This window comes from Tursiops truncatus, chromosome 4 (genome assembly GCF_011762595.2).
Source record: "Tursiops truncatus isolate mTurTru1 chromosome 4, mTurTru1.mat.Y, whole genome shotgun sequence".
Lineage (NCBI taxonomy): Eukaryota > Metazoa > Chordata > Mammalia > Artiodactyla > Delphinidae > Tursiops > Tursiops truncatus.
This window is the reverse complement of record NC_047037.1, coordinates 66,073,899-66,099,018: the sequence shown is the minus strand read 5'-3', so window position 1 is coordinate 66,099,018 and position 25,120 is coordinate 66,073,899. Positions and strand designations below refer to the sequence as shown.

The window sequence follows — 25,120 nt, the reverse complement described above, 5'->3', positions numbered from 1 at the left end:
TAGAGGTTGTCTTGCCAGTGCATTCAGCCTTGTGAGTTTACCCTTCCGATGTCAGTATGTACATCGCATAACTTTTGATAAGCAGTCTCTCTTTCCAGGACCTCAGTTTTCTCTTTGGTAAAATGAGTGAATTAATCTCATAAATCCCTAAGGTTTCCACAATGTAGAAACTACACCCAGGATCCAGGGTATAGAGAGGATTCTCCTACCAGAGTTCAAATAATCGTTCTTACTGAAAATTACTGATTTGTTGGTAACTGAGGTGCTCAGGGAAGTGTATGGAGCTAGGCCAACAGACAGACCCAAGAGGAAAATAAGGGTGGAGATATAATTATGGATATTATATGTACTATTGATATGGTATATATAATATAAATCCCATACATATGATTTTTTGAGGAATAATTAGGGAGAAAAAGAGACTAACTGGAAAAGCAAATCACACTGAACAGCCAGAAGTTAATGGAGGTCAGTTGTTATACCACTGTTGTCCTGTAAAATGCGACAAAAATTTTTATTTCTTCTGCAGAATAATCAGTAAAAAGACTAAAACCTTTTTCATGATACAATTCATAGTGTGATGTTCTTTACAATACTTGCTGTAGTGATATCAGGCTTATGCAAGACACCTTCTAGAATTATGTGTCACGCTTTAGTAGCTCGCGTGGATCAATGGTTTTCAAACGCTTGTTACCTGAAGAACCTCTGTTACCTGAAGGCCTCTGGGGACGTGTACCTCATGGGCAAGAGGTGGTGTGAGTGGAGCATGAAACCACAGCCCACCCCGACTCCTGCTTCTTCAGCTACAGCAGCTCTGCTTTGCATTTTGCATTCTTTGAAATATTTCTTTAATAAAAGCTTTTACTGCTTAAAGAGACCAGTTGGGAAACAACTGACCTAAATCATTAGCCTCACTATTAATGATGTAACTAAAGCCCCAAGTGGGTCCTACACATCAAGATTCAATGAAACCCAGATCTGCATATTTCCCAGACTGTGCTTTATAAAATGTGTTCTTAAATCTCACTATTCCCCCAGACTCATGAGGAAGGCAGGTGGCATTTTCAACCCTCATGCTCAATAATAGAAAAGTAGATGGATACCAATAGGCTAAGATACTGCTTCTCAAACTTTAATTGGCAACAGAATCACCTGCAGGTCTTACACAACATAGGTTCCTGGATCTCACACCCAGAATTTCTGATTCAGCAAGTCTGGGAACTAAGAATTTGCATTTCTACCCAGTTTCCAGGTGATGCTGACGTTACTGGTTTGGCAGTCATATTTGGAGCGTTGCTGACTAAGAAATCCTCACCGTGATGATTTGCTTTTGAAAAGCTATAGTGTACACCTGGAGTCCATTTCAGCGAGAGCTGCTCCCATCAGCTCTGGGGCCCTGGGTCATACTTGCCTCTAAAGCCCTTAGGTCTTATTCTGCAGCTTCTCAAAGATCACTCCCCAGCCCCCCTCTCTGGAGAAGACTGAACCCTACCCCATTCGGCCACTACAGCTACTTACGGCGCTTCGTACCATCACCGTTCTTTGTGCTGTCCGAGACTTGCTGCTTTCTGATACTGTCTTCATCTGCCTTCCTATCTCTCCCTGGGCAAGCACAGATCCGGGCCTCAAAACAGCGGCGGCCCAGGACTTGCCCGCTAGGAATTAGAGAAGAGGAGAAGAAAGGGTTAAATGAAAAGAATTTGAAAAGACCCCTGCTGGCCATCAACCGTGCACCACCACTACCAGCTCCCTTATGGCTGCTTTGAGGATGGGCCCCAAAGCATCTGGCAGGACACAAAAGTGCTTACACGCCATGAGCAATATTAGTAACTAGCATCCATTTGTTCTGCAAAGAACCTCCAAGCCATTAGCTGAACAGCTGTATTTAGCTACATATTTTGAAGGAAACTTGAGTTAAGCCAGTGGATGTCTCCAGATAAAATCCCCACAGGCAGCTCAGACTTATTCAAAGAAACTGTTAAATGCCTTTAGGGGCCACATGAAAACAAACACTGTCTAATCAGAAACTATTCCAGTCAAATGTCAAGAATTCAGGTATGAAGCGACTTGAACACCTTCCCAATTCTTTTTTTTTTCTCCTCTACCTTTACCCACCCCGTTCTGTCTCCACTTTCTTAGATCTTTTATGTAAGTGTTTGTAGCGAGGATTTAAAGCACAAAGGACAAAATCAAGGGTAGCTCTCTGCTGCACATGCAAAGGTAATGATAAAGCAAACACAATTTCACTTTGCCCTCTGCCCAGAGTTTCTATAGAATAACAATTCTGCAAATGCCACTTACTCTCTGGTTTCCAGAGTAACGATGATTAAAATTGGACGGCGATTCATCCCTCCAACACAACTGCTGTTACACATGAAATTGTACAAGACTGTCGTGAATTCAGTGCCAACCTTAACACGGAGAGGGGGAAAAAACAGTCGGTGTTAACCATGGTTTGAACTGACGTTCTTTCTTCTCAGCTCTTCCTTCTTAGTTCTCACTTATTTAAACAACTCCACTTCTGAGGAAGCGATATGCTTTCTTCTACAAAGGCAAACTGTAAAATCCACAGTAGCTTCTTCTTTGCCTTGGATCTTGGGATGCTTAAAGCTAATATCTGTAACATTGGACCCTACCCAAGATGAGATAGGCTTTTAAAAAATAACGATCTTTGACCCTACATATTCATTTGCAAGCTGATCATATCACCTAATTCAAATAGGGTTCATCACATATACGAAAAGAGAGAGATGAAAAAATTACTAACTATAGCAGTAATGCTCCAGGGATATTTCCCCGAGGTGGCTAAAAAACAGTACAACATATATGTGAATGTACACTTCTATAAAGTACACTCTGGAGCTTAAAAGGTCCTCAGAATTAAATCATCTAGTCCAGAAAATGAATTTATGGGTGAGGCAATCTGAAGCCCAGAGATGGAGAGTTATAAGCTAAAGGTCCACAGAGTGAGTCAGCAAACGAAGAGTCTCTGTTCTCACTACCCCAGTGTTCTTTCTGCCACACCACTCTGCTTTTCTAACCTGCGAACCTGTACATTCAAACTTCAGCTAAGAGTTCCATCTTAGGGTCTCCCATTTTCAGGCCAGTGTAAAAATACTTGTATCCAGTACTCGTGTACATCCACTACTAGCTGAATTGCCAGTTAAGATCTCTGGATAATAATGCCACGTATAAACTCAACTGTAGATTCAATTATTGTCTGCCTTTAAGATGGGAACATGGGCACAGAGCCACATTACCAAGTACAAATTTAGCACAAATTTAGGAGTTTTGAAGGGGGATAGAGAAGTGGCCTGTGGAGAAGAGGGAGAGAAGAAACACAAAAAGGTTAGTTGTTTTATAACAAGGACTAAAATAGAAATTGATGCTTGAAACACCCCCTATCACCAAAACTAATGATCTCAAGTTTGCCCAACCCTTATCTGTTTACCTGAGGTGGTTCATAAGGTACAAGCACACTCTGTCTTCCTGTGATGGGGTCTTCTACGTACTGGGCATGGCTGTTCCCTTCTACTCGAATCAAATGACTAGGAGGGGCGATCTGTCCTGCAGAACGGAGAAAGAAAAAAAAAATTCTTAGTTCTTCACTCTCAAAACAGAGAAGACAAAATGAAACTGTATGGACAGAACGTTGGTGGCCAAAGAAATGGCTTGTGTAATAGAGGCAATATACATCTTTGAAAAGAGGAATCGATCCTGTTGCCAGAGATCTAACACATGCAAGTATCACCACCCATATAGCCACAGAAAGGACAGGAATGCTCATCTGTATTTAAGGGAACAGTCCCATGTTTCTGGTGCTCAAGGTAAACAATTCAAGTGGTAGAGAACTCTATGACTACATCTCTGACCTGATCCATACAGGTGATTTTTCTAGCTTCTCTGGAAAATGGAAGAAAAAGGAGCAAAGTTAATTAAAAAAAAATATTAGCTTGAGAGAAAATACTGCCCCCAAATTGACCATTAAAAACACTCAATAGGAAGCTATGGATGGAAAGGATATAACTTTCACTTTGCCTATTCTTCTTTTCATCATGAAGTCTCCATCTTACTTTGGTCATAAAGATGGGAAACTTACTGTTTTTATTGCGCTGCAAGAGCCCCAGGTTAGAGGGTAAGAAACGGCAAGCAAGTTTTAAAAGAGTATAGGCACAGTTTCACAAAATGTGATACCTGGTGGAACTCGAAAAGAAAGAAGCTGCTCTAAGAGTTAATGACATGAAAGTGTTTTTTAACCTTTGGCTGAACGTTCTCATTCTACAAGTTGGATATTCAATACAAGTAAAAAGCTAAGTGTATCAAGATGCTCTCTGCTCTCTGAAGCATCATCTTTTATGGCAAAAACTAAAAACAACTATTATGTCAACCAGTGAGAAAAAAAAAAAAAGAAATGGTTATGTCACCTTGAGGAATGGAGGGCAATTATGGAAACCTATAATGAAGCCTAGGGAATAACCTTTATAGCATATTGTTAAGTGAAAAGCAAGATGCAAAGGTATGGATAATGAGATCATATAAACAAGGACTAGAAATTAATGTGTAAAAAATAGTTGTATTAAGCTGGGAGGATTTTAACTTTCTCTTTTTAAATGTCTATTTTCTTTCTCCATTACTTTTTTCTTTAGCATCTATTATGTTCTCTACATATACACACTCTGGCTACCTACCAATCTTTCTATTTTTCATATAATTTCTATAAAAAGTATCCTAACTCCCAACCCTCCTGCACCCTCATCACGCTTTGATGAATCTTTTTGCTTTCTTCTGTCCTTCTTTTCTATTTTTGTCTTCTTGACTTAGCCTGCCTTCAAAGAACTTTAGAACAGCAGATGTAAGGGGACCCTTGGAAATAATGACCTCTTCTGTAAAACTGTTACTGGATCTGAGGCTCAGAGGCTGGGGCCTAACTTACCTATGGATACAGCACTTAAAGGTCACCCCAAGATACCTGCTCTTTGACTCCCAGTCCTTCACTTTACTGTTTCCCGTCCCCAGCTTACGTTCTAGATCTTCTGTTAACTCTTCTTATCCATTATTTGTCTTCATTTCTTTTCCTTAGTTCTTACTTCCTTCTTCTATTTTTTTTTTTTAATATTTCTCATCTTTTATGCTCCTATCTCTTCCCCTTCTAGACCCTAATTGGTCTGGCCTTGACAATCACCCTGGGAGAGGCACTGAAGCCCCTAGCCAGGGCCCAACAGATCAGGGGCCACATGTTCTCCTTAAAACCTCCCATTAAAAAAAAAAAAAAAAAAGAAGAAGGAAGGAAGCAGTAGTAGGGAGTAGAGAGGCAAGTCCAGGTCACTGAGCAATTACCAATATTAAAATAAACAGTTCATTCATTGTGAAAGCCTGAAATTTACTCATCATTATTCTCAGACAGTCTTGTCAGAGAGAAAGGTAGCCTGAGCTGCCATCAGCCAGCAGAGGTTGGAACCAGGTAAGTGGGCACCAAACAAAAGTCTCCACAGGAGCTCCATTTCAAGGAACTTAGTTGAACGGCCACAGATCCCCATTCTCCTTACCCTCGTTGAATTCACGGCTCAGCTCATGGTTGGGGCACCTTTTCACCACTTCAGTGACGTGCTCGGCCTTCTTGTAGACAGGCATGGCACGGATGACGGCGCCCTGAGGGGGTGGGGTCATCACCTTGATTTGGATGGGGCATGTCTTCGCAATCTGGCAGTACAGTTTCTTCAGTTCAGTGGAATACTGCTTAGAGATGAGCCAATGGTGGAGGAAAGAAAAGAAACAATAGGAGACACTGTTCAAAATACCTGTTCAAAATCAGAACAAGGAACATGCATCTACTTTCTGTAAACACATACCTTTATAGCTGCCTGTATGAAACCGAGCAGGACCCTGTGGGGCTCCTGGGTAGAGAAGCCTTTCCAGGTCCCCCATTCCTTGTTTGTAGGGAACAGACTCTAGCCTCCATGACCCTCCCTGAGCCCCAAAGGGAAGTTTCAAACATTTGCTAATCAGGGAAGGGAGAGGATGCAGAGACAAATGAGGAACAGCCAAAAAACAATAGTGCAGCCTTGGGGCAGGTCCTGGCTCTGCCTCAAGGGATCCACAGAACAATATCTTTGAGCTCCTTACAGAACCAAAACCCCCAACAAATGGAGTTAGCATTCTTCATTCCAGAGAAGACCACTTGAGGCCAGATTAAAGCAACCAGAAAAACTCATCAGACTACCTGAGACCAGATTAAAGGAGTGCAGCCTCTGCACACACCACCCTAATCTTATCAACTCTGCCCTTGAACCATCACTATAAAACTCCTCACCAAATCCTCCAGGGTTGGGTCACACAGTTATTGAGGGCAGGAGCCCACTCTGCCCCCCTTTGCCTGGCAAAGCAATAAAGCTATTCTCTTCTACTTCACCCAAAACTCTATCTCTGAGATTAGATTCGGCACTGGGGTGCAGAGGCTGAGCTTTCGGCATCACGTTCACCGTTGGCTACTATATGCATGACATCTAGCAATCTTATTCGAGGGGATTACATTCATTGATCAAATTAATCATTTCTTTCCACTTTAAATAAAATCCTATGTCTACAAACTATTTCACATTTTATCAAAACACATTTATGTCATTATTTCCTGTTATCTTCTCTTTAGGATGAAGAAAGATATTCTCAGAAATATTTCAATGATTAACACTATGAACAGCTTTACAGAGTACCAGAAACTAAATGGAAAAACAATGTCCTCATGTACTGAGTATTATTAAACAGACTATAATTAATCCCCCCCTTATAATACTCATAGGAATTAGGGTTTATGGAAAAAAATGTTTTAAGATAGAATATCTGGCAGATAGCGAAGACATTTTACCTGAGGTCAACCAACTAGAAAACTGCAAAGCAAAATTTCCCGCAAATGGCTGCACTTATCTTCTAAGGTCATAGCCTAAAAGAATGAGGGATCTGGAAGGGGCCACTTGGTCATACGCTCTCATGAAAGAAGGACTGCTCTACTACAACACAGCAAAAAGATTATCTTTTCACTCACAAGTGACTGAAATTTTTCCTCCCCACACTACCTTCTGTAGGGAGAGGAAGTTCAGTGGTTGGTTGACTGTAAAATTAGAAAACAGGGTGGAGAAAGCATGACACCTTGAAGAAAAAGTTCCATCCTTGATGTTTCCTCTTCCCACCTCTGAAACTGTATAGAAAGTCTACATTCTAATCCTTACACCATCTTAAACCTTATCACCCCTGTTCTCTGGGTCAATGCCTCATCACTGCATTCCTCCTCATTCTGATGTTGAGTGAAACCACCCAGGTAGTGGAATTGCTGGCCAAGAGCAGGGTACCTAGTAACACTTACCCAAACAAAGGTAAACAGACACACACAGGTTACAATCCTAAATTGGCAGCAACATCCTTCCAGGGAAAAGACACTGGGGAGCAGGAGCCAGAGTGGCAAAGGGATTCATTATTGCTATGTTCCAACCCAACTCTGAATAGAGGCAAATGTCCCATGGAAAAACACATTTAAAAGGGCTTCCCTGGTGGCGCAGTGGTTGAGAGTCCGCCTGACGATGCAGGGGACACAGGTTCGTGCCCCGGTCGGGGAGGATCCCACATGCCGCGGAGCGGCTGGGCCCGTGAGCCATGGCCACTGAGCCTGCGCGTCCGGCGCCTGTGCTCCGCAACGGGAGAGGCCACAACAGTGAGAGGCCCGCGTACCGCAAAAAAAAAAAAAAAAAAAAAATTGCTTTACCTCTTCCTTTTGAAATATAATATTTATTTAAATAATCTTTCTTTTTCTCCCAAGCATTTCATTATATGAAATTTTCAGTTAAAAATTTCCTAATATTAGACGTGTATTACATAATTGTTTCTCCATGCCCACAGGTCAAGGATTAAACACAGCAAAAGGGTTTTATATAGCGTGAAGAAATAGGAAGCATGCCATAAATCAACCACAGAAAAAAAATTCTACTTGGGAAACACTGAATGAAATCTAGGTGGATATTTTTCCTCTAGTGTTTTTAACCAATGACTTTACAAATAAAGACAACGTCTTAAAGCATGTTATGAACTCATTTTTATTGAGAACTCTCAGAAAATAAGCATATCTGTTTGTGTTTTAACTAAACTAGGAGATGTATAATCTGAACATGAGTTTCATAAAATGCACCTCAGGAAAGATGATTGCAAAAAAAGTTTGTCAGCTAACACCTAAAGGCAAATAAGGCACCCATCCAAGCGTGTGAAGATTGCAAGAAAAGAAGGATAAGTAGGACAGTTAAGAAAAACGTTCTGTTTCAATAACTGATATACTGTAAATCACACTTGACAGACTAAAACGTAAAAGTACTAAGAACAATCTTAGGCATCATCAGGTTAAATCTTCACTCATCCTTAAGAGGTGGGAGGGGGAATCTAATTTCTGTGTTTCAGTAATGATATTCAATAATAACTTCACCATTTTCTGAGCGCTGGAGTAAGAAATTTAATCTTCACAGAAGCCTAATAGGAAGGTACTACGGATCTACAATCTCTTATCTGAAACCCCTGGGGCCAGATGTTTCAGAATCCAGAATTGTTTAGATTTTAGAAAGGGAGTAGAGTTCATATAGCGTATGTTATAAACACCTCCAGGAGGATTTAGTGGGCCACCCTATAAGCAAATCTTAATATTTCTGCAGAATCCATGAAGATTCACACGAAGTAGGAAATGACCATAAACCCTCAATGTTCAGGCCAGGTTTCACCACCACCTGAGTTTGCCACGAACTTATGAAATTAAAACAAAAGCAAAGCAACTTTTGTTTTTCAGAGTTCTTTGAATTTCAGAATTTCAGATAACAGATAATGGATCAGTATTATTATCCCCATTTTATAGATAAGAAGAAGGCAGAGGACTTGCCTGAGGTCACAGAGAAGATCTGGTTAACCACCAGGATACAGGAATCACCCATAGTCCTGGAACAGCAGCTCCTCATCTCTCATTCTCTCGGCCCTGCAGTGCATATTTCTGTACTTCTACTTTTTTTCTAATTCTCAAACGTGTGGCTATTTGCCGAATCAACCTAAGAGGTACACAATCTTCTCTAACATTAAAATGGAGCTCAGAAATGATCTACTTACCATCAATAATTCCTCTTTATTTATGTCTCAGTATAATAATGTTTGCTCATTTCAGTGCAGGGAGAAGCAGCAAGTGATAGAAGGGAAACAATCCTGGACTAGGAGGAAGCCGACCTAGAGTCTAGGACCAGCTGTCTGTCAGTAATTCTATTACGGCTCTGGGGAATTCATGAAAGAAGTCCTGCTCTTTCGCATGGTGTATGAAGGCCCTTTGTGTTCTGGCTTCATCTTTCTCTCATTCCCTCCCCCCACCCCCCAAACACACGCACTTCCCACTCCCATGTTGTACCCATGCAAACCTCATCATGCCTCAAACGCACCATACATTCATCAGCCACAATTCAAACATATTTTCCTTCTGTTCTCCACACCGTGCCAGGAAAATTTAGATATTACTCTTAAGCTAGGGCTGCATCTGGGGCTGTAAACCATATTTTCCAATTTTAGTGATGAGGGTTTACTACTGACTAAATCTAAATGTCTGACCAGGGCCAGGATACGTTCCAGTTGTTGCTTCCAGTTAAACTTCCAGAACTGCTGTTCAGTAATCAGAGGGGCTGAAGTGGTCTGGCATGGTTCCTTCTTGACAAAGCCAAGTTTCTGCTACTCTATTTCCTTCATTATTTGCAAATTGGTTCTGTGATGACATTTAATATTTTTCCGGTACTAAATTCAGTCTCCCTGGCCTACAGTGTATTCATAATTCCTTCGACTTGCCCACTTCCCCCACCAAATAGTCACTATCATCTTCACCAATTTTCCATGCTTCTCCAAGATCACTAAAAACGGGAATCTAATTTACGCCAAGATTTTAAAATACCCTGGTGATTCAAGTCAGCAGAGACTACAAATTGGAATACATCTGGATTCTTTGAATGTCTCTCTTCCTCTCTGGGGCTTTGAAAATTGACCTCTAAAATGCTCCCAAACATTGACCTGAGATTCTGGAAATCTAAAGACCAATTTCTTCTTTGGGGTATGTATGCTTTGTTTTCCTTTAATCAGCTTTGAAGTGTAATTTACTATAAAATACACCAATTTTTAAGCGTACATGTTGGTGACTTTTGACACGTGTATGCTCTAATGTAACCACTATCATGAGTAAGATACACACTATTTCCATCCCCTCCCCAGCCTTCCCTGAGTCCCCACCCCTCATCAAAATTATCTTTTTCCCCTTTGCAGTTAATCTTCACCCCAACCCATTCTCAGGCAATCTGTACCTGCTTTCTCTTGTTACACTTTTGCCTTTCTAAATTTTTATAGAAATGGAATAATACTGTCCATTATGTGCCTGGATTCTCTCACTTAGCATAACGCTTCTGAGATTCACCGATGTTTTTGCATGTATCAGCATTCTATTTTATTATTGAATGGAATTCTATTATTTATCAAGTCACCAATTATTTCCAGCTTTTATTTACTAGGAATAAAACTACAGTTGGTTTCCATATCTGGGGGTTCCACATCCACAGATTCAACCAAGCATGGATTGAAAATATATGGAGGAAAATTTTTCCACAAAGTTCAAGAAAGCAAAACTTGGATTTGCCATGCCAGCAACTATCTACATAGCATTCACATTGTATTAAGCATTATAAGAAATCTAGAGATGATTTAAAGTGTAAAAGAGGATGTATGTGGGTTAAATGTAAATGTTATACCATTTTATATAAGGGTCTTGAGCATCTGTGGATTTTGGTATTCACTGGGGGTCCTGGAACCAATCTCCCATGGATATGGAGGGACAACTGCATTATGAACATTTATATACAAATCTTAGGACATATGTTTACATTATTTTGGATAAGTACTGCAAGCGTGATTGCTGATTAAGTGTATGCTTAACTTCATAAGAAACTTCCAAACTGTTTTACAAAGAAGTTGTGCCATTTTACATCACCACCAGCAGCGTATGAGGGCTTCATATCCTTGCCAGCACTTGGTATTGTCAATTTCAATGCCATCCTAGCAGGTATGTAGTGGTCCTCACTGTGGTTTAAATTAGCATCTCCCTGATGTTTAATGATCTTGAGTATCTTTTCATATACATATATACTTTGTTTATATTTAATATAATGAAAAGTTTAAAATATAAATATATTTATATTCACTTTATATTATTTTTATATACTTATTTGCTATTCTTTTCTGAAGTGTGTTCAAATCTTTTATACTTTTTAAATTTTCATTTTTTAATTGGGTTGCTTGTGTTCATAATTTGAGTGAAAAGAGTTCTTTATGTATTCTGGATACAAGTCCTTTATGTAATATAAGTTAAAAAATCATATATTTTCTCCCAGGCTATAGATTGCCTTTTTTACCCCACCTCTGTGCTTTTCCAAAACAGTTAATTTTAAGAAATTATCACTATTTTGCTTTTAAGGCACATGCATTTTGTGTCCTAAGGAATTCTGGTCTAATTCAACGTTAGAAGGATTTTCTATGTTTTCCTGTAGAAGTTTTATAATCTTAGCTCCTGCATTTAGTCCTATATCTACTTTCAGTCTCCTCTTTCTCTCCCTTCTCTTCCTCTTTCTCTTCTTCTTTTTAATGGATATTCAATTGTTCCAGCACAGTTTGTTGAAAAGATTATATTTTCCTCCTATTGAATACCCTTGGCAACTTTTGTGAAAATTAATTGACCGTATGTGTTCAGGTCTTTATCTGAACACTGCCTTCTTTTCTATTGATCTTTTCATACAACAGTATCACATTGTCTGGATTACTCTAACTTTATAGCAAGTCTTAAAATCAGGTAATCTAATTCTTCCAATTTTGTTCTTCTCTTCCAAAATTGTTTTAGCTATTCTAGGTCCTTTGAATTTCCATATAATATTTACAAGAAATATGTCAATTCCCACAAAAATGCCTGGTAGAATTTTGGATGAGACTGTGTTGAATATATAGGTCATCTTGAAGACAATATCTTAGCAATATTGTATCTTCTAATCCATGAACATGGTATATATTTCCATTTAATTAGAACATGTTTACTTTCTCTCAGGAATATTTTATAGTCTTCATTGTGCAAATCTTGCACAAATTTGTTAGATTACTTTTTTAATACTTTTTTTTTTTTTTTTCGCGGTATGCGGCCCTCTCACTGCTGTGGCCTCTCCCATCGTGGAGCACAGGCTCCGGACGCGCAGGCTCAGTGGCCATGGCTCACGGGCCCAGCCGCTCTGCGGCACGCGGGATCCTCCCGGACTGGGGCACGAACCCGCGTCCCCTGCACCGGCAGGCGGACTCTCAACCACTGCGCCACCAGGGAAGCCCTCTTTAATACTTTTTAATTGTAAATAATACTTTAAAATTTTACATTTCTAATTGTATTTTTCTAGTACATAAAATATAATTGATTTTTGTATATTGACCATATATCCTGTCAATATACAAAATCTTTCTAAACTTATTAGTTCTAGTAGTTTTTTGTAGGTACAATTTTCTACATAGATGATGATGTCAACTGCAAGTAAAGCCAGTTTCATTTCTTCTTTTCTAACATGCATGACTTTTAATTTTTTATTCTTGTCTAACTACATTAATTGAACTATCATTCAATTTGCTATTGTTTTGTTTTTCTTCTTTAAATTGGTATCTTAGATCATTGATTTTAGACTTTCATATTTTCCTAATATAAGCATTTAATTCTACAAAGTTCACTTTAAGCACTCCTTTAGCTATATCTACAACATTCTGATGTATCTAATTTTTAACATTGAGGAACACATGAAGCATTTCTTTTTGGGGGGTTGGGTTCTATTATACTTCGTATCCAATGTAATAAGGGACTATACAACATTCTTGAGAGAAATAATTCTTTCTCTAGGTTTTTGGTTTGTTTCATGGATTCCACTTCTAGTTTGAACTTATTTCCCCTTTGCACATTTTCTTACCATTCTAAACAGATTTTTTTTCATTGTTCTTCCAAGGTTATATTTATCTCTAGCTAGGTTTTTCCTACTGACAGGTATCAAATCAAGAACCCAACTGATTTTATACCTGAAAAAAGAATCTACTATAACTTAAGAATTTCTTTGGTGATCCAAGTCCACTGCATTGAATTTCCAGCAGCTTTTTGGGTGGATATTAAACATTCCAAACTTTATGTTTGAAATTATAAAGTTTCTCTCCCTGTAGTGCTGTTGCTATTAGAAGCAGTTATGGAGATTAAAAACTTATCCAACTTCTTTTTTTTTAAATAAATATGTCTGTTTTCATAGTTATAACAGCATGTATACATAAAAAAATTATGGAAAAAAGAAAATATATGACATATTCCCCCTACCCAGAGATACATACCCCTAACATTTTAGACTTTTTCCTATACATGCGCGCGCGCACACACACACACACACACACGCACGCACGCACACATATACACAAACTGGGGCATATCATAAAAAGTTTGGTATCTTTTTTTATTTAACATATCATGAGCCTGTTCTAGTTTTAAAATATAATTTTATGTGGTTATGTTTATAGTATTAAAAAGGGATATACTATGATTTATTTAAGCATGTTTTCTTTTATAGTATAAATTACTCCATTGTAAAAATATTAAAAATAACACTGAAGAGCTGAAGAGCACATTTTAGTATATAAATCTTTAGTACATAAATTAATTTTAACTGAATCTCTTGAAACTGGATAATTGAGTCAATGTATATTTTAGCATTGTAGAAGTCTGAGGTCAATTTGAATTTTTTTCCTTTAAATTAAGCAAGCTGCTTATTTCTCCCTAGATATTTTCAGGATTTTGTTTCCTTCTTTATTCTGTTTTTGTTTTTGTTTTAAGTGAGAATGTTTCTAAATATATCCTTTTTTTCCTCAAAATAACTTGGAAATTGGTGAGCTCTTTCAACTTACATGCTTGAACTCAAATCAGTAAATTTCTTAGTTTTTCCTTTTTTTTACTTGTGTTTTTGTTCCTTCTGCTCTTATTAGTTTCTAGAAACATATAAGTCTTACTCTGGATATCCCTCTCTATCCACCATACATTTTATATACTCAAACACTAATTGTTGACATCTTTTTATTTTATTTGCATTCTGGGAAAGTTTCTCAAATTTGTTTTCTCTACCATAAGTATGGCTTTCTAGAGTTAATTCTGTTCTATTCTACTACAAAGAATTGAAATTCTTCTATTGCATTTCAATTGAACTTGCTTATCTCATCTATCTCCCTTTTTACCTTATCCAGTCATCTTTTCATCAGAACTTGCTACTCTAGGTTTATTATTTTCTTCTCCAACTTTACAGTGCTTATGTTTTATTACTTTGTACTGAAGCAACATTTTAAACCTTTTTTTTTCAGTTTTTTCGATGCTTTTGCTTTCTTTGGTTCATTAAAATCATGTTCCCTTATGCTTATTTTTTTTTAAATACAGGCCCTTAATTTGCTTTTGTAGTTTTCCATGAATATAGCAAGCTATAGCAAGAGCTAGTATGGGCATCCTTTGACATTTTTCAATTCAGTTCCATACTTTTTAGGTAATAAATTTGCTACAGGAGACTGTCAATAGCTTGAGTGTCTAATTTAGTTAGGCATTTTTCTGGAATTCATAATATTTTAGTGGAAAATAAAATGTTGACTACCTTAGAATCTGCTAAGCAGTTGCCATTGCAAACTAGAAATCAAATCTATTTATCTACCCCTTTGCACATCATTCAATAACTATGGAACAAACATTTACTTGAGCACATACTATATGATGCCAGGTACTCTATTCTGTACTAGGAACAGACAGAAATAAGACTTAAAAACCCTCAAATGGAGAAACTTATGTATCCTCACTGTGTAGGATAGTCTTTAAAATGTAAAATAAATTGGAAGAAAAAATTACTCAGTCCTTACCCTCAAGTTGCTCACAGTTTAGAAGTAGAGTGAAATACAAACAATGCTATAGGTATGTAAAGTGTTATGGAATTACAGAGGATAGAGCAATTAACTACTAATTAATAAATTTGATATTTATTGAGAAAGTACTATATTCAAGAGTCTGTTTTAGGTTTGGAAATTCAGAAGTGAACAAAAGCAAAGGCTCTAAAGGTGCTCACATTCTAGAATAAACAAGTGAATACTATGTCAGATAGTGGATAAAGAAAATCAGAGTAAATTTAAAGGCAGTAGAGAGTCAAGAGCCAGGAGTTAGAGACCATTATATGAGGAAGACATTATTTTATCTAGAGTTGTCAGAGAAGAATACTTTGGTAAGTTGATATTTAAAGAAAGATCTGAAGGAAGCATTGGAGTGAGCCATTCATACTCCTAGGGAAATTATGTTCCAATTACTGAAGACAGCAAGTGCTAAGGTTCTGGGGTGGGTATGTCTGTCATGAAGGCCAGTGTCACTGGAGAGCAGTGAACAAAGGATACAGTGATAGGGGATATGATCAGAATTTAGAGAGAAGTTGGGGCCCAGACCATGCAAGGTTTTTGGCCAGAGTAAGGATTTCAGTTTTCCTTGATGTGAGAGAGGAAGCCACTGGAGAGGTTTGAGAAGGTGACATGATCTGATTTGCATTTTAATAAGATTCTGGCTGTTATGTGAAGAATAAACTCTGTTGACCAAAGATGGAAGTAGAGAGACCAGCAAGGAAGCTACCGCAAATAATCCAAGTGAAAAATATGAGAGTGGCTTAGACCAGCAGGGGAGCTGGTGAAGAGCATCTGGTTTCCAGATATATTTTAACCAGATTCACTGATGGATTGGTTGGAATAAGAGAGAAAGAGAAAAGTAAATATATTCCACTAAAGCAGAGAAGAAAGGTTTTATAGAGGTAGTGATATTTAAACTAGGCCTTAAAAAAGACAAGTTATTCACCAACTAGACGGTACACCAAAAAACAGGAGGAAGGAAGAGTCAAGAGGCAGAGGGCAGGCTCTCTATGAAGAAAGAACATCATGAGTACAAGCAAAGAGATGTTAATATGGTTGAAATAGAGATGTGCTGGGGGAAGAAGGAGGAGAGGCAGAGCAGAAAGCAATGAGGCTAAGCGAAGAAGGCAGCTACCAGATTCAGAGGAGACTTGGATGTCACAAGAAACAGGTGGACTCTACCAGCAGGCAAAGGAGAGTCACTGACGATTGCAAAGCAGGGTAAAGACCTAATCAGTGTCTATGTAGTAAGTAAAACAAAGCTGATAGGAGCAAGACTGAGGCAAAGTAGGGAGAAGGGAGACTTATTAGGACCCATTCAGACAAGAAATGAGGGGAGCCTAAACTAGAGCAGTACAAATGAAGAAAAAGGTGAAGAGATGGAAGAAATATTTTGGAATTACTAAAACTCAGTCTTCTAGCTTTCATCGTGAAAGATACGCATGGAAGTACCGAAACAGGCCAAGAACTATTATTCATTAGAACTAAAGTGCTTGCAAAAATAATATGTCATTTTCTTATCTCTTTTCTAAAGTCAAAGTAGAATGAATGAGAGTTAGTTTTAACACAGGGCTCCCGACATTCAGGAGCAAAATGAGACAGGACTTAGTCATTGGACTCATCAACAGATAGAGAAAAGAAAAAATGATTTGTTCTAATTCCGGACAAGGAAAATAAAATACCATGAGGTAACACTGGAATTAACAGGCCAATTTTGTTGTAGAAGAGGAAAGGGCTTAATTCTTAAAGCCAAAAGCTTTGGAAAAGGACTCTTATCCAAAACCAATAATGGGAAGCAATATTTACTGGACTAGGGGTCAAAAGACAAGATTTAAACTCTGCCTCTTCAATTTATTCCCTGAGTCTTTATGCAGTTACTTCACCTCTCACAAACATAAAATAGAAAAAAATTATAATATGCAATATACATCTCTTAGAGTGGAGGAAAAAAATCACAGATATGAGAAGCCTTAGTCAATGGCAAAGACCAACATAAAAGGCATGTATGCATTATGATTATTACTGAAGCCTCCTATTTCTAAGATCGTCCACAGAAAGTGCTTAGTGTAGCTTAAGTAATCTTGGGAACACTGTGGAAACATGATTATTTCAACCTTTCAGGAACTGGTTGTTGCCAGATAATAAAAGTCTGCTAAAGTTTGAAGATTAACCATTTGCAATGAATCACACAGTTCATATTTATCTGCTAGTAATCACTGGGTTCTAAACTGGATTCAAGTTACTAGATTCATTTGTGTAAAAAACTAATGGATTTTGTTGATCTGCTTCCACACATTTGTAAAATATGCATGCATATATCCATAAGTACATGTAATATAATTTTATGTGAACTTAATATTTACTTACACTACACTGCTCAAAATTTAATCTCAGTGGTCTGGCATTTCTATTTCTCATGTTTTTAAGACTTATTCATGTTCTCACATACAGATGTATTTCCTTCATCTTAATTGTTGGAAGGAAAGAAGGGATTGAAGTGGAATGGAGGGAGATCTTTTGCTTTATCTGCTATATTTTATTTAAAGAAAAGATTTGAAGCAATATGGAAACATTTTGGTAGATATTCAGATGTCTAACTTTACTTATTGTTTTTTATATGCTTGAAATATTTCCTAATTAAAATTTTTCTTAAATGAATTTAGCATGGGCAGCACCAACCTGTAAAATCATTGCAGACTTATGATTTTAGAAGACACAGAATATAGAAATAAGATATTAGAACCCAGAAGAAACATTACAGCACATCTTGTCTAAACCTGCTTCTCTTGATTTTCAGATACAAAAGTTAGGTTTAGAGAGGTGAAGTTAGGTCATTAATTCAACAAGTATTTATTAAGCAGCTGCTTCATGACAGGCTCTGTCCTAGGTTCCAGGGAACTAGCAGTATTCCTTACCCTAAGGGAGTTGGTTTAAAGGAAGCACTGACATTAAATAAATTATTTCTAAAATTGTGACATATGTTCTGAAAAAGCAGAGGGAAACAGGATAAAACATGGGGCTCTACTTAGTCCCGAGGGTTAGGAGGGCATCCCTGAAAAAATGATTTCTACTGGTTGCTCAACTAAATCTAGGCAACATGGGAATAAACTCAGATTTTCCTACTTCTGAAAAGCGCATATTTTTTACAACTTTAACATACTCTAATGATTGAGTTTCCACACACACAAAAAATTGACATTTTAAACCAAGGATTTGGTTCTATGCTTCTTTTATTGACTCACCTGTTTCAAGGAATTTTTAGTGTAAGACACATTTGCTAAGCTTTTCTTAGGTTAGATCAGGAAAAGCTTAGAAATCATTTGGTCCAGACACTACAGTTACAGAGGAGGAGCCCAAGAGGAATTGATTCCAGAGAGGAAATGAGACTTGCTTAAATCCATTCAGCAATAAGGACCGTCTTGACATAAAGACCATTGTTCCTCGCCATGCATCATGCAGTTGGTGCTCATTGTATGGGGCCAAAAGGGAACTGGTGTATTTGGTGGCAGAGTGAATTTATATAAATGCAATATGATTAGAAAAACAGATACGAAGCTCAGAGGTCATCTAAAAAATAAAATATGACCACCAATTTCCTACAGGAGTACAATATTCCATAGTGCTTTTTCGACCCAATATCACATTCTTTTTAGTTTAGTAAATGTTTCTCTAGAAATTGAGATCTTTCTTCCCTATTTTGTAACTATATTCTCAGAATGGGATCTTGAACAAAAGAATAACATGAAATGCCCACCAGTTTCTTTAAGAACCAATTCTACTCCAGCTGATCCTAGGTTTGATAAGTCGGCAGTGGACTGTATTAATCTTTGTACCTAGTTAGGTAAGACTGCACGTGAACTTGTGGCTGCTTAAATTATGCAAATCTTAATGTGAAATTAGAAGATGAAATACTGTGATGAGAAGAAACAAGTAAAGAAAGCACATGTGAAAGAATTTTCTTCCAAAGATAGAAGTATCTGATCTCTCCAAAGAAGTCATGGACTTCTGACACTCACTCACTGAGGAATTTCAGGCAATGCATAGGATCTCCCTGAACCCTGAGCCAATAATCCACAGGGCGAGAATGAGGAAGCTCTGTTAGATGATCTATAATGTTTCTTCTATTTTGAATATTTTATGATCTGGTACAAATCTGTTACAGACACCAGTTACCAGGTTCACATTGGCAAGGTAACTCTTTATAAAGAGTGTGGAAAACAAAGTATTGATCATCTTTCTGATTCCAGATCGAAAATATATAAAAGAGTAGGAGTCAATGTATGTACTTACGTGTATGTATGCACATTCGAGAGTGTGTTTATTCCTAGGAAGTACTAGCCTACAAGCAAGAATGAGGAGGCAAATTTTGGGGTGGGCCTCAACCAAATTTCCTCTTACACAGTCTTGAACATCCACAGGAGCAAAGTATTTCTACAGTGGTATGGAACAGAGATGCCTCAAAACTAACACATGAAATAAACTCTTTGTTGCTATACACTATCCCTGACAAAATGCAAAAGCAAGCTTTGCCTAAGTTTTGTTTTGGAAGGGAAGGGGAGGGAAGAGGTTTGGTGTATTGAGGAGTGAGCTGATCAAAGCCAAATATCATGTTCAAATAAAATAACTCCGGGGATTTTGGAAAACAAGAGTAAATTCAGCTCCTTTACTAATAACATGTTGCAAAGAGAAGGGGGGAAAAAAGCATTCCACTAACTATGTCCCACCGTCACCACCTGCCTCAGTCGACATACTATATTACACGCTCTTGGCTGCCAGACTGGTAATTCAGTATCACAATGCATAGAGATGCCAGCTAATATCAGCACACACCTGCGTAATTTTTTAACCGCTCTCTTTCCTAAAGGTGGAACAAAGACCCTTCCTCCCCACTCCATCAAACAAAACAAAAAACAACTTTACTCTTTCAACCTGTTCCAGAAGAAATGCCACACTATATGAAAATCCCAATTGCGAGGCTGCCTTGACCCACAATTCTCCAAGAATATGGATAGTATAAACAAATCAATAATTATATAATCCACCTTACTACTCAAGGGAAGCAATTGTGTAGGGTAGCATCAATTCAATCCTGATGCTACAGTGCCAGCTTCCAGATAAATCCACATCTGGCATGCTGTCATGCTAGAAGAAAATGTTTTAAATTTTTTCTCATGTAATACTATGTACATTATGACCTACTACTGGCCATTAGCCCACAGAACTAACCTTAGCATATAAAACCAGACGCAGGTGAGGTCCATTAAGACTTAGGGCCAATTACCTACTCTGAAGATGGCTGGGTCGTAAAAGGAGAGTTAAACCTAAGCTAATGCTTAAAAACATCAGTGACATTTCTGGCCTTCTGCAAGAATTTGGGTTGATTAAAATTAACAGAAAAAATAATGAGACTTACAGATAATCTAAAAGACAACTACCATTCACTAACAGGAAATGCTAGGTGCACTTCTAGTTTTTAATTCTTTTTTTCAGAGAGTTCAAAGAATACAAGAGGTGAAAGGCGTGGGTCTGTGCTACCTTAAATAACGTAAAATATTTGGCAGGGGGCAAAAAAAAAAGTAAGCTCAAAAGCTGTCACGACAGCGTTCATCCACGCTCAGCGATCAACAAGTACGAAGCCTGCCTTAATTTAGGCAGAGCAATCCTAAAACGTTCAGTGACTTAAATTTTTTTTCTTTTCTAAACTGTACTCTTGGGAAGTGCCAAATTTAAAAGGCCCTTTTATAAGGGTAAGAGGGTGATGAAATCAATAATTGGAATAGTCGGGAAAGAAAATCATACAAAGCAGACGGGGTATTCAGAGAGGACACAATTAAGTGACGGCAATTGCTTTGGCAGGGGAAAGATTAATAAGGGGGAGAGATGAGATACTTGAAAATAAAAATATAAGGGTCAAAACCTAATTTTTGATCAAGAGGCTTTGGAAAATTAATGATAAATAACCAATTCACTAAAATGGAAAAAGAGTCTTAGCTAGAAAGAAATAGACACAGCTTCTGTATGAGCTGCTTGAAATATACCGAATAACCTTATATAATTGCATACATACTGTATATATATATTGAATAACCTTATATAACTGTATGAGATAATTATACGCTATATTCCGGATTTGTTCTCTACAAATAAACTCACTTGAGAAACTTTATAAACCTCACATCTAGGAAGAGAGGCTTTAAAAATAAAATTAATAATTAAAAAGTAGCCACTTCAAAGGTTTTAGTGAAGTAAATACACTCTAAACAAATATCAGTCTAATGTTCTATGACGGATGGCAAACCGAAACACCAAAAATGAAAAGAGGGAGTGAATGAGGGTATATGGTTTGGGGCTGGGTTGTGGGTGTCCTCTTGAAAAGCCAACTTTAAAAGGTTCGGTGGAAAACCAAAATAGCGTTCAAGAGCCAACTAATTACCCTCCTGTGACTAGACCACAACTTTATCACCTCATTTCTGAACTGCATGTGTATACTGGGGCAGTAAATATTGCCTAGAGAGCTGTGGACAGGAAGTCAAGAGGACAGGGCTCTGGTCCTCCACCTGCACCATGATTTCCTGCAGCGTCTGAGGCAAATCATTTCCCCTCTCGGGCTTCAATTTCTTCATTAGCAGCTAAGGTATTCCACTTTGGGCTACATCGACTTCAAAGGAAGGGAACTCTGCAAAGTGAGCTTGCAAACAGGACGCGGGCCACCATATCCTATTGGATCTATCCTACTGATCAGGCAGGTGGAGATCCCCAAATTGGCCCCAGAGTCGTCTGGCATGGTATTCACTTCTTCTCCACGTCTCCCTTCCTGCCACAGTCGTCTAGCTGCCAGACATGTACGATTTGTGCTCTTAATAGTTTAAGAGAAAAGAATCCTTCCTCCAAGCACTTTTCTTGATGGCCCCAGCCAAAGGGCCGCCTGTTGCCACCTGTCAGTTGTGGGGATTAATTACCTGAGCCGAGGCTGGGAGAGGCACATTCTTCCTGGGGCCGCGCCCACAGATGTTGACATCAAGCAGGTGGGCTGTCTACTACCCGCTTACCATGAAGACCAGCCGGGAGCCCACGGGGCCTGGCAGGTGGGGCTGAGGGGGGACACTCAGACTGCACCACAAAGCAGCTATATCTTGGCAGAGAGGAACATGCCCTGGGACCTCTCCAGGAGGCCACAGGCAGCTCTGTGGCCAGCCCTGGACACCAGCCTGGCCCAAAGGAGGCAGCTGCAGCCTCCCTGCTGGAGGGCAGCATTTTGGCACCGACCTTGGAAAGGGGTGGGGTTGGAGCCTGCCAGCCTCATCCTAGCTGCCTGAGGGTGTGACTTTGGACAGCCAGTTGAAAAAGATTTGACAGTCCTGATTGGTAATTTTGCAACTTTATCTCCCCAGGAGGGTAAACTTACCTTTCATTTAGTGTCTCTTGTCAGTGCCACCCCCTGACTAGTAATCCCATTCACAGTGACCTTCACAAAGCAGACACTGGAAGGCATTTGTCAGAGTGACTGGTATACAGCAGGTGCTCAATAAATGTCAGCTGACCTTTAGTGTTCTCTGAAGTCACAACAACCATGAGGAGACGCCTGTAGTGAGAATGCTCTCCTTTTTCACATGTGTAGAAACTGGGGCTCAAATATTTAAAGTGACACTCCAATAAATGACAGAGCTGAGGATGAACTTCAGGGATTTTGTCCTCTTCTCAGTGCTGATTAAACACCTGCAAACAAGTCTCCTGACTCCCTGTCATACTCCATGTCCCTCAATAAAACAAACCTGGACGTCCCCCAGTGATACAGGAAGATACAATTATCTGGGAAGTGAAAATGCTTCTAGCAACAACCATGGTGGGCAGAGAATTTTTACCCCTCGCCCCACTGGACAAACCTAGTTTAATTCTCCAACAGACAGATGAGAGAACAAGCTCAGAGGAAAGGTCACACCAGAAGTCAGCAATGGGACAGAATTAGAGCCTGTGACTCCTAACTTCCAACCCCGTGATCTTTTCACTGTGAACCATTCATTCCTATACCTCTTCTTTCTAAGAAGGTGTGATCCAGGCTCATCGGAGACCCTTCTGGGCACACACACACTGTAGGCGAGAGACGATAATGCCAACCACCGGCTTCCCTTCCACTGCCGCAGTGGCATGCCTGGCTGACCACGCCACCCTCCAGGGCAGAGCTCTGAGTTTCAGCCATCACTTACCCTTAAGGGAGAGAAAGTGTCTTCCTTCCCCCTCAGGGTGACTCATTGTTCCCAATAGCCTGCAAAGCCCTGGGCTTCTACATCTGTCACTCCTCTTCCCTTGGGGCACAAACCTGATGCCCCCACTCCTTCCTCAGCTCCCACCTTGGCATATCAACAAGGCAGCCTCTGGGTTGTGAAGGCACCAGTCCTGCCCAGAGCTCGGGCCACTGCCCAGCAGGAATGTGTGCCAGTCCCTGGTCCAGGACACTGCCTCACACTGTGGATCCCAAACTAGCAGGAGTTCCTCCTCAGTGGCTGTCCTTCTTCAACCCCTGGACACTAGGGTTGAAGTGTCCTGTACGTCCACATGCACGGTCTGGTGTTCTCTGTTAAAAAGACTCACAGTGCACAGTTCCTAAACCTCTATTCCCTGCTGAAGGCTGTGTCTTTGCAGAGAACAGAAACACGTTTAGAACCCATTGACTGCTAGAGGCACTTAGAGTCCTACCCTACATCATGGCCCAGGCATCCTTTGCAAGATGATACCCATCATATCTGGTCTGTTGTTAGACTCATTGCTCATTTTGGAGTCTCACTTGCAAATTAACCCCAAAAGTGAGCCCTCTATTCCAATCATTTTAATGTGTTTGGATCTGTGAGAGACTCTTTTTACTGGAAGGCTAGAGGAACCAGTCTTATGAGAAGACATGGGAGAATATATCCAGAGAGTATGGAGGGTGATAGCATCTACTGATTTCCAAAAATGACACCATTGCTCACCCATTCATGGAGTCCTTCAGAGTTTATAGAACATTTTCATAAATGCTATTCATTTAATTCTCAGCTAACTCTGAGAAAATCACCTTTATCCCCTTTCTGTCGGAAGAAAGAGGCTCAAGTAGGTAAACTAGTTTGCTCACAACAATACAAGGGTAGAAGAGAGAGTCAAGCCTCTAGTCTAGGTTTTAACGTCAAATCCAGGGCACCTACAGTACTTGTACACACATCATATGGTGCACTGAATGATGTCTCCCTGTGCATTTACAGAACCCTTGCTACGTTCAAGTCACTGTACTATATGCAAGGACAGGAGGAGGGGGGCGAGTCCCTACCCTCCAGAAACTTACCACTTGGGAAAGATATATATATCTTTATATCTATATCTATATCTATATCTATCTATCTATTTATCTATCTATCTATATATACATACATAGCTGGCACAAAAAGCATATAAACTTAAACGTTATTTTGTGAAATAAATAATGAAACAAAAAATATGAAAATAATGAAACAACAAAATAATGAAACAACAAAAATAATCAAACAACAAAAATACCAAAGCGCTTTCTGGCTTCAAAATCCCAGGTTAGGGCTTCCCTGGTGGCACAGTCATTGAGAGTCCGCCTGCCAGTGCAGGGGACACGGGTTCATGCCCTGGTCCAGGAAGATCCCACATGCCGCGGAGTGGCTGGGCCCGTGAGCCATGGCCGCTGAGGCTGCGCGTCCGGAGCCTGTGCTCCACAATGGGAGAGGCCACAACAGTGAGAGGCCCGCGTACCGCAAAAAAAAAAAAAAAAAAAAAAAATCCCAGGTTATTGGGATGTAGGCTGATGAACATTGCAACAAATACCCTCTAAACCCTTACTGTATGTGCTTACCCTCCCCCATTTCTCCCTCCCTTCTCTTTCACACACACACACACACACACACACACACACACACACACACACACACACAGCTAAACTGCTTTTAGAACATCAAGAGTTTAACAGATTTTTATTTTGAGAAGAAAAGATAAACAACTCAATCCATTCCTAAAACGATGGTACAGCTTCCAATTTCAGGTTTCAATTAGTAGACTGAATTATGACTAAATATCTACAGTTTTGAGGATTACTACACGGAAAAGAAAATTTTAAGAT

At 39.2% G+C, this 25,120-nt stretch overlaps 1 protein-coding gene across 5 annotated transcripts in view; it reads right to left on the bottom strand.

The window, feature by feature from the left end:
- Positions 1-25,120, bottom strand: part of TP63 (tumor protein p63) — a 100,453-nt gene that overhangs the window by 25,213 nt on the left and 50,120 nt on the right. For 4 of the 5 annotated variants that reach the window (XM_019946064.3, XM_004319992.4, XM_004319990.4 and 1 more), the window contains 4 exons: positions 5,547-5,733; positions 3,452-3,567; positions 2,302-2,411; positions 1,519-1,655 (listed from right to left, as the gene is read on the bottom strand). In XM_019946064.3, the coding sequence (XP_019801623.1) occupies positions 1,519-1,655; positions 2,302-2,411; positions 3,452-3,567; positions 5,547-5,733 (550 nt within the window). The remainder of the gene's footprint in view (positions 1-1,518; positions 1,656-2,301; positions 2,412-3,451; positions 3,568-5,546; positions 5,734-25,120) is intronic. The other variant, XM_019946063.3, reaches the window with a different exon arrangement.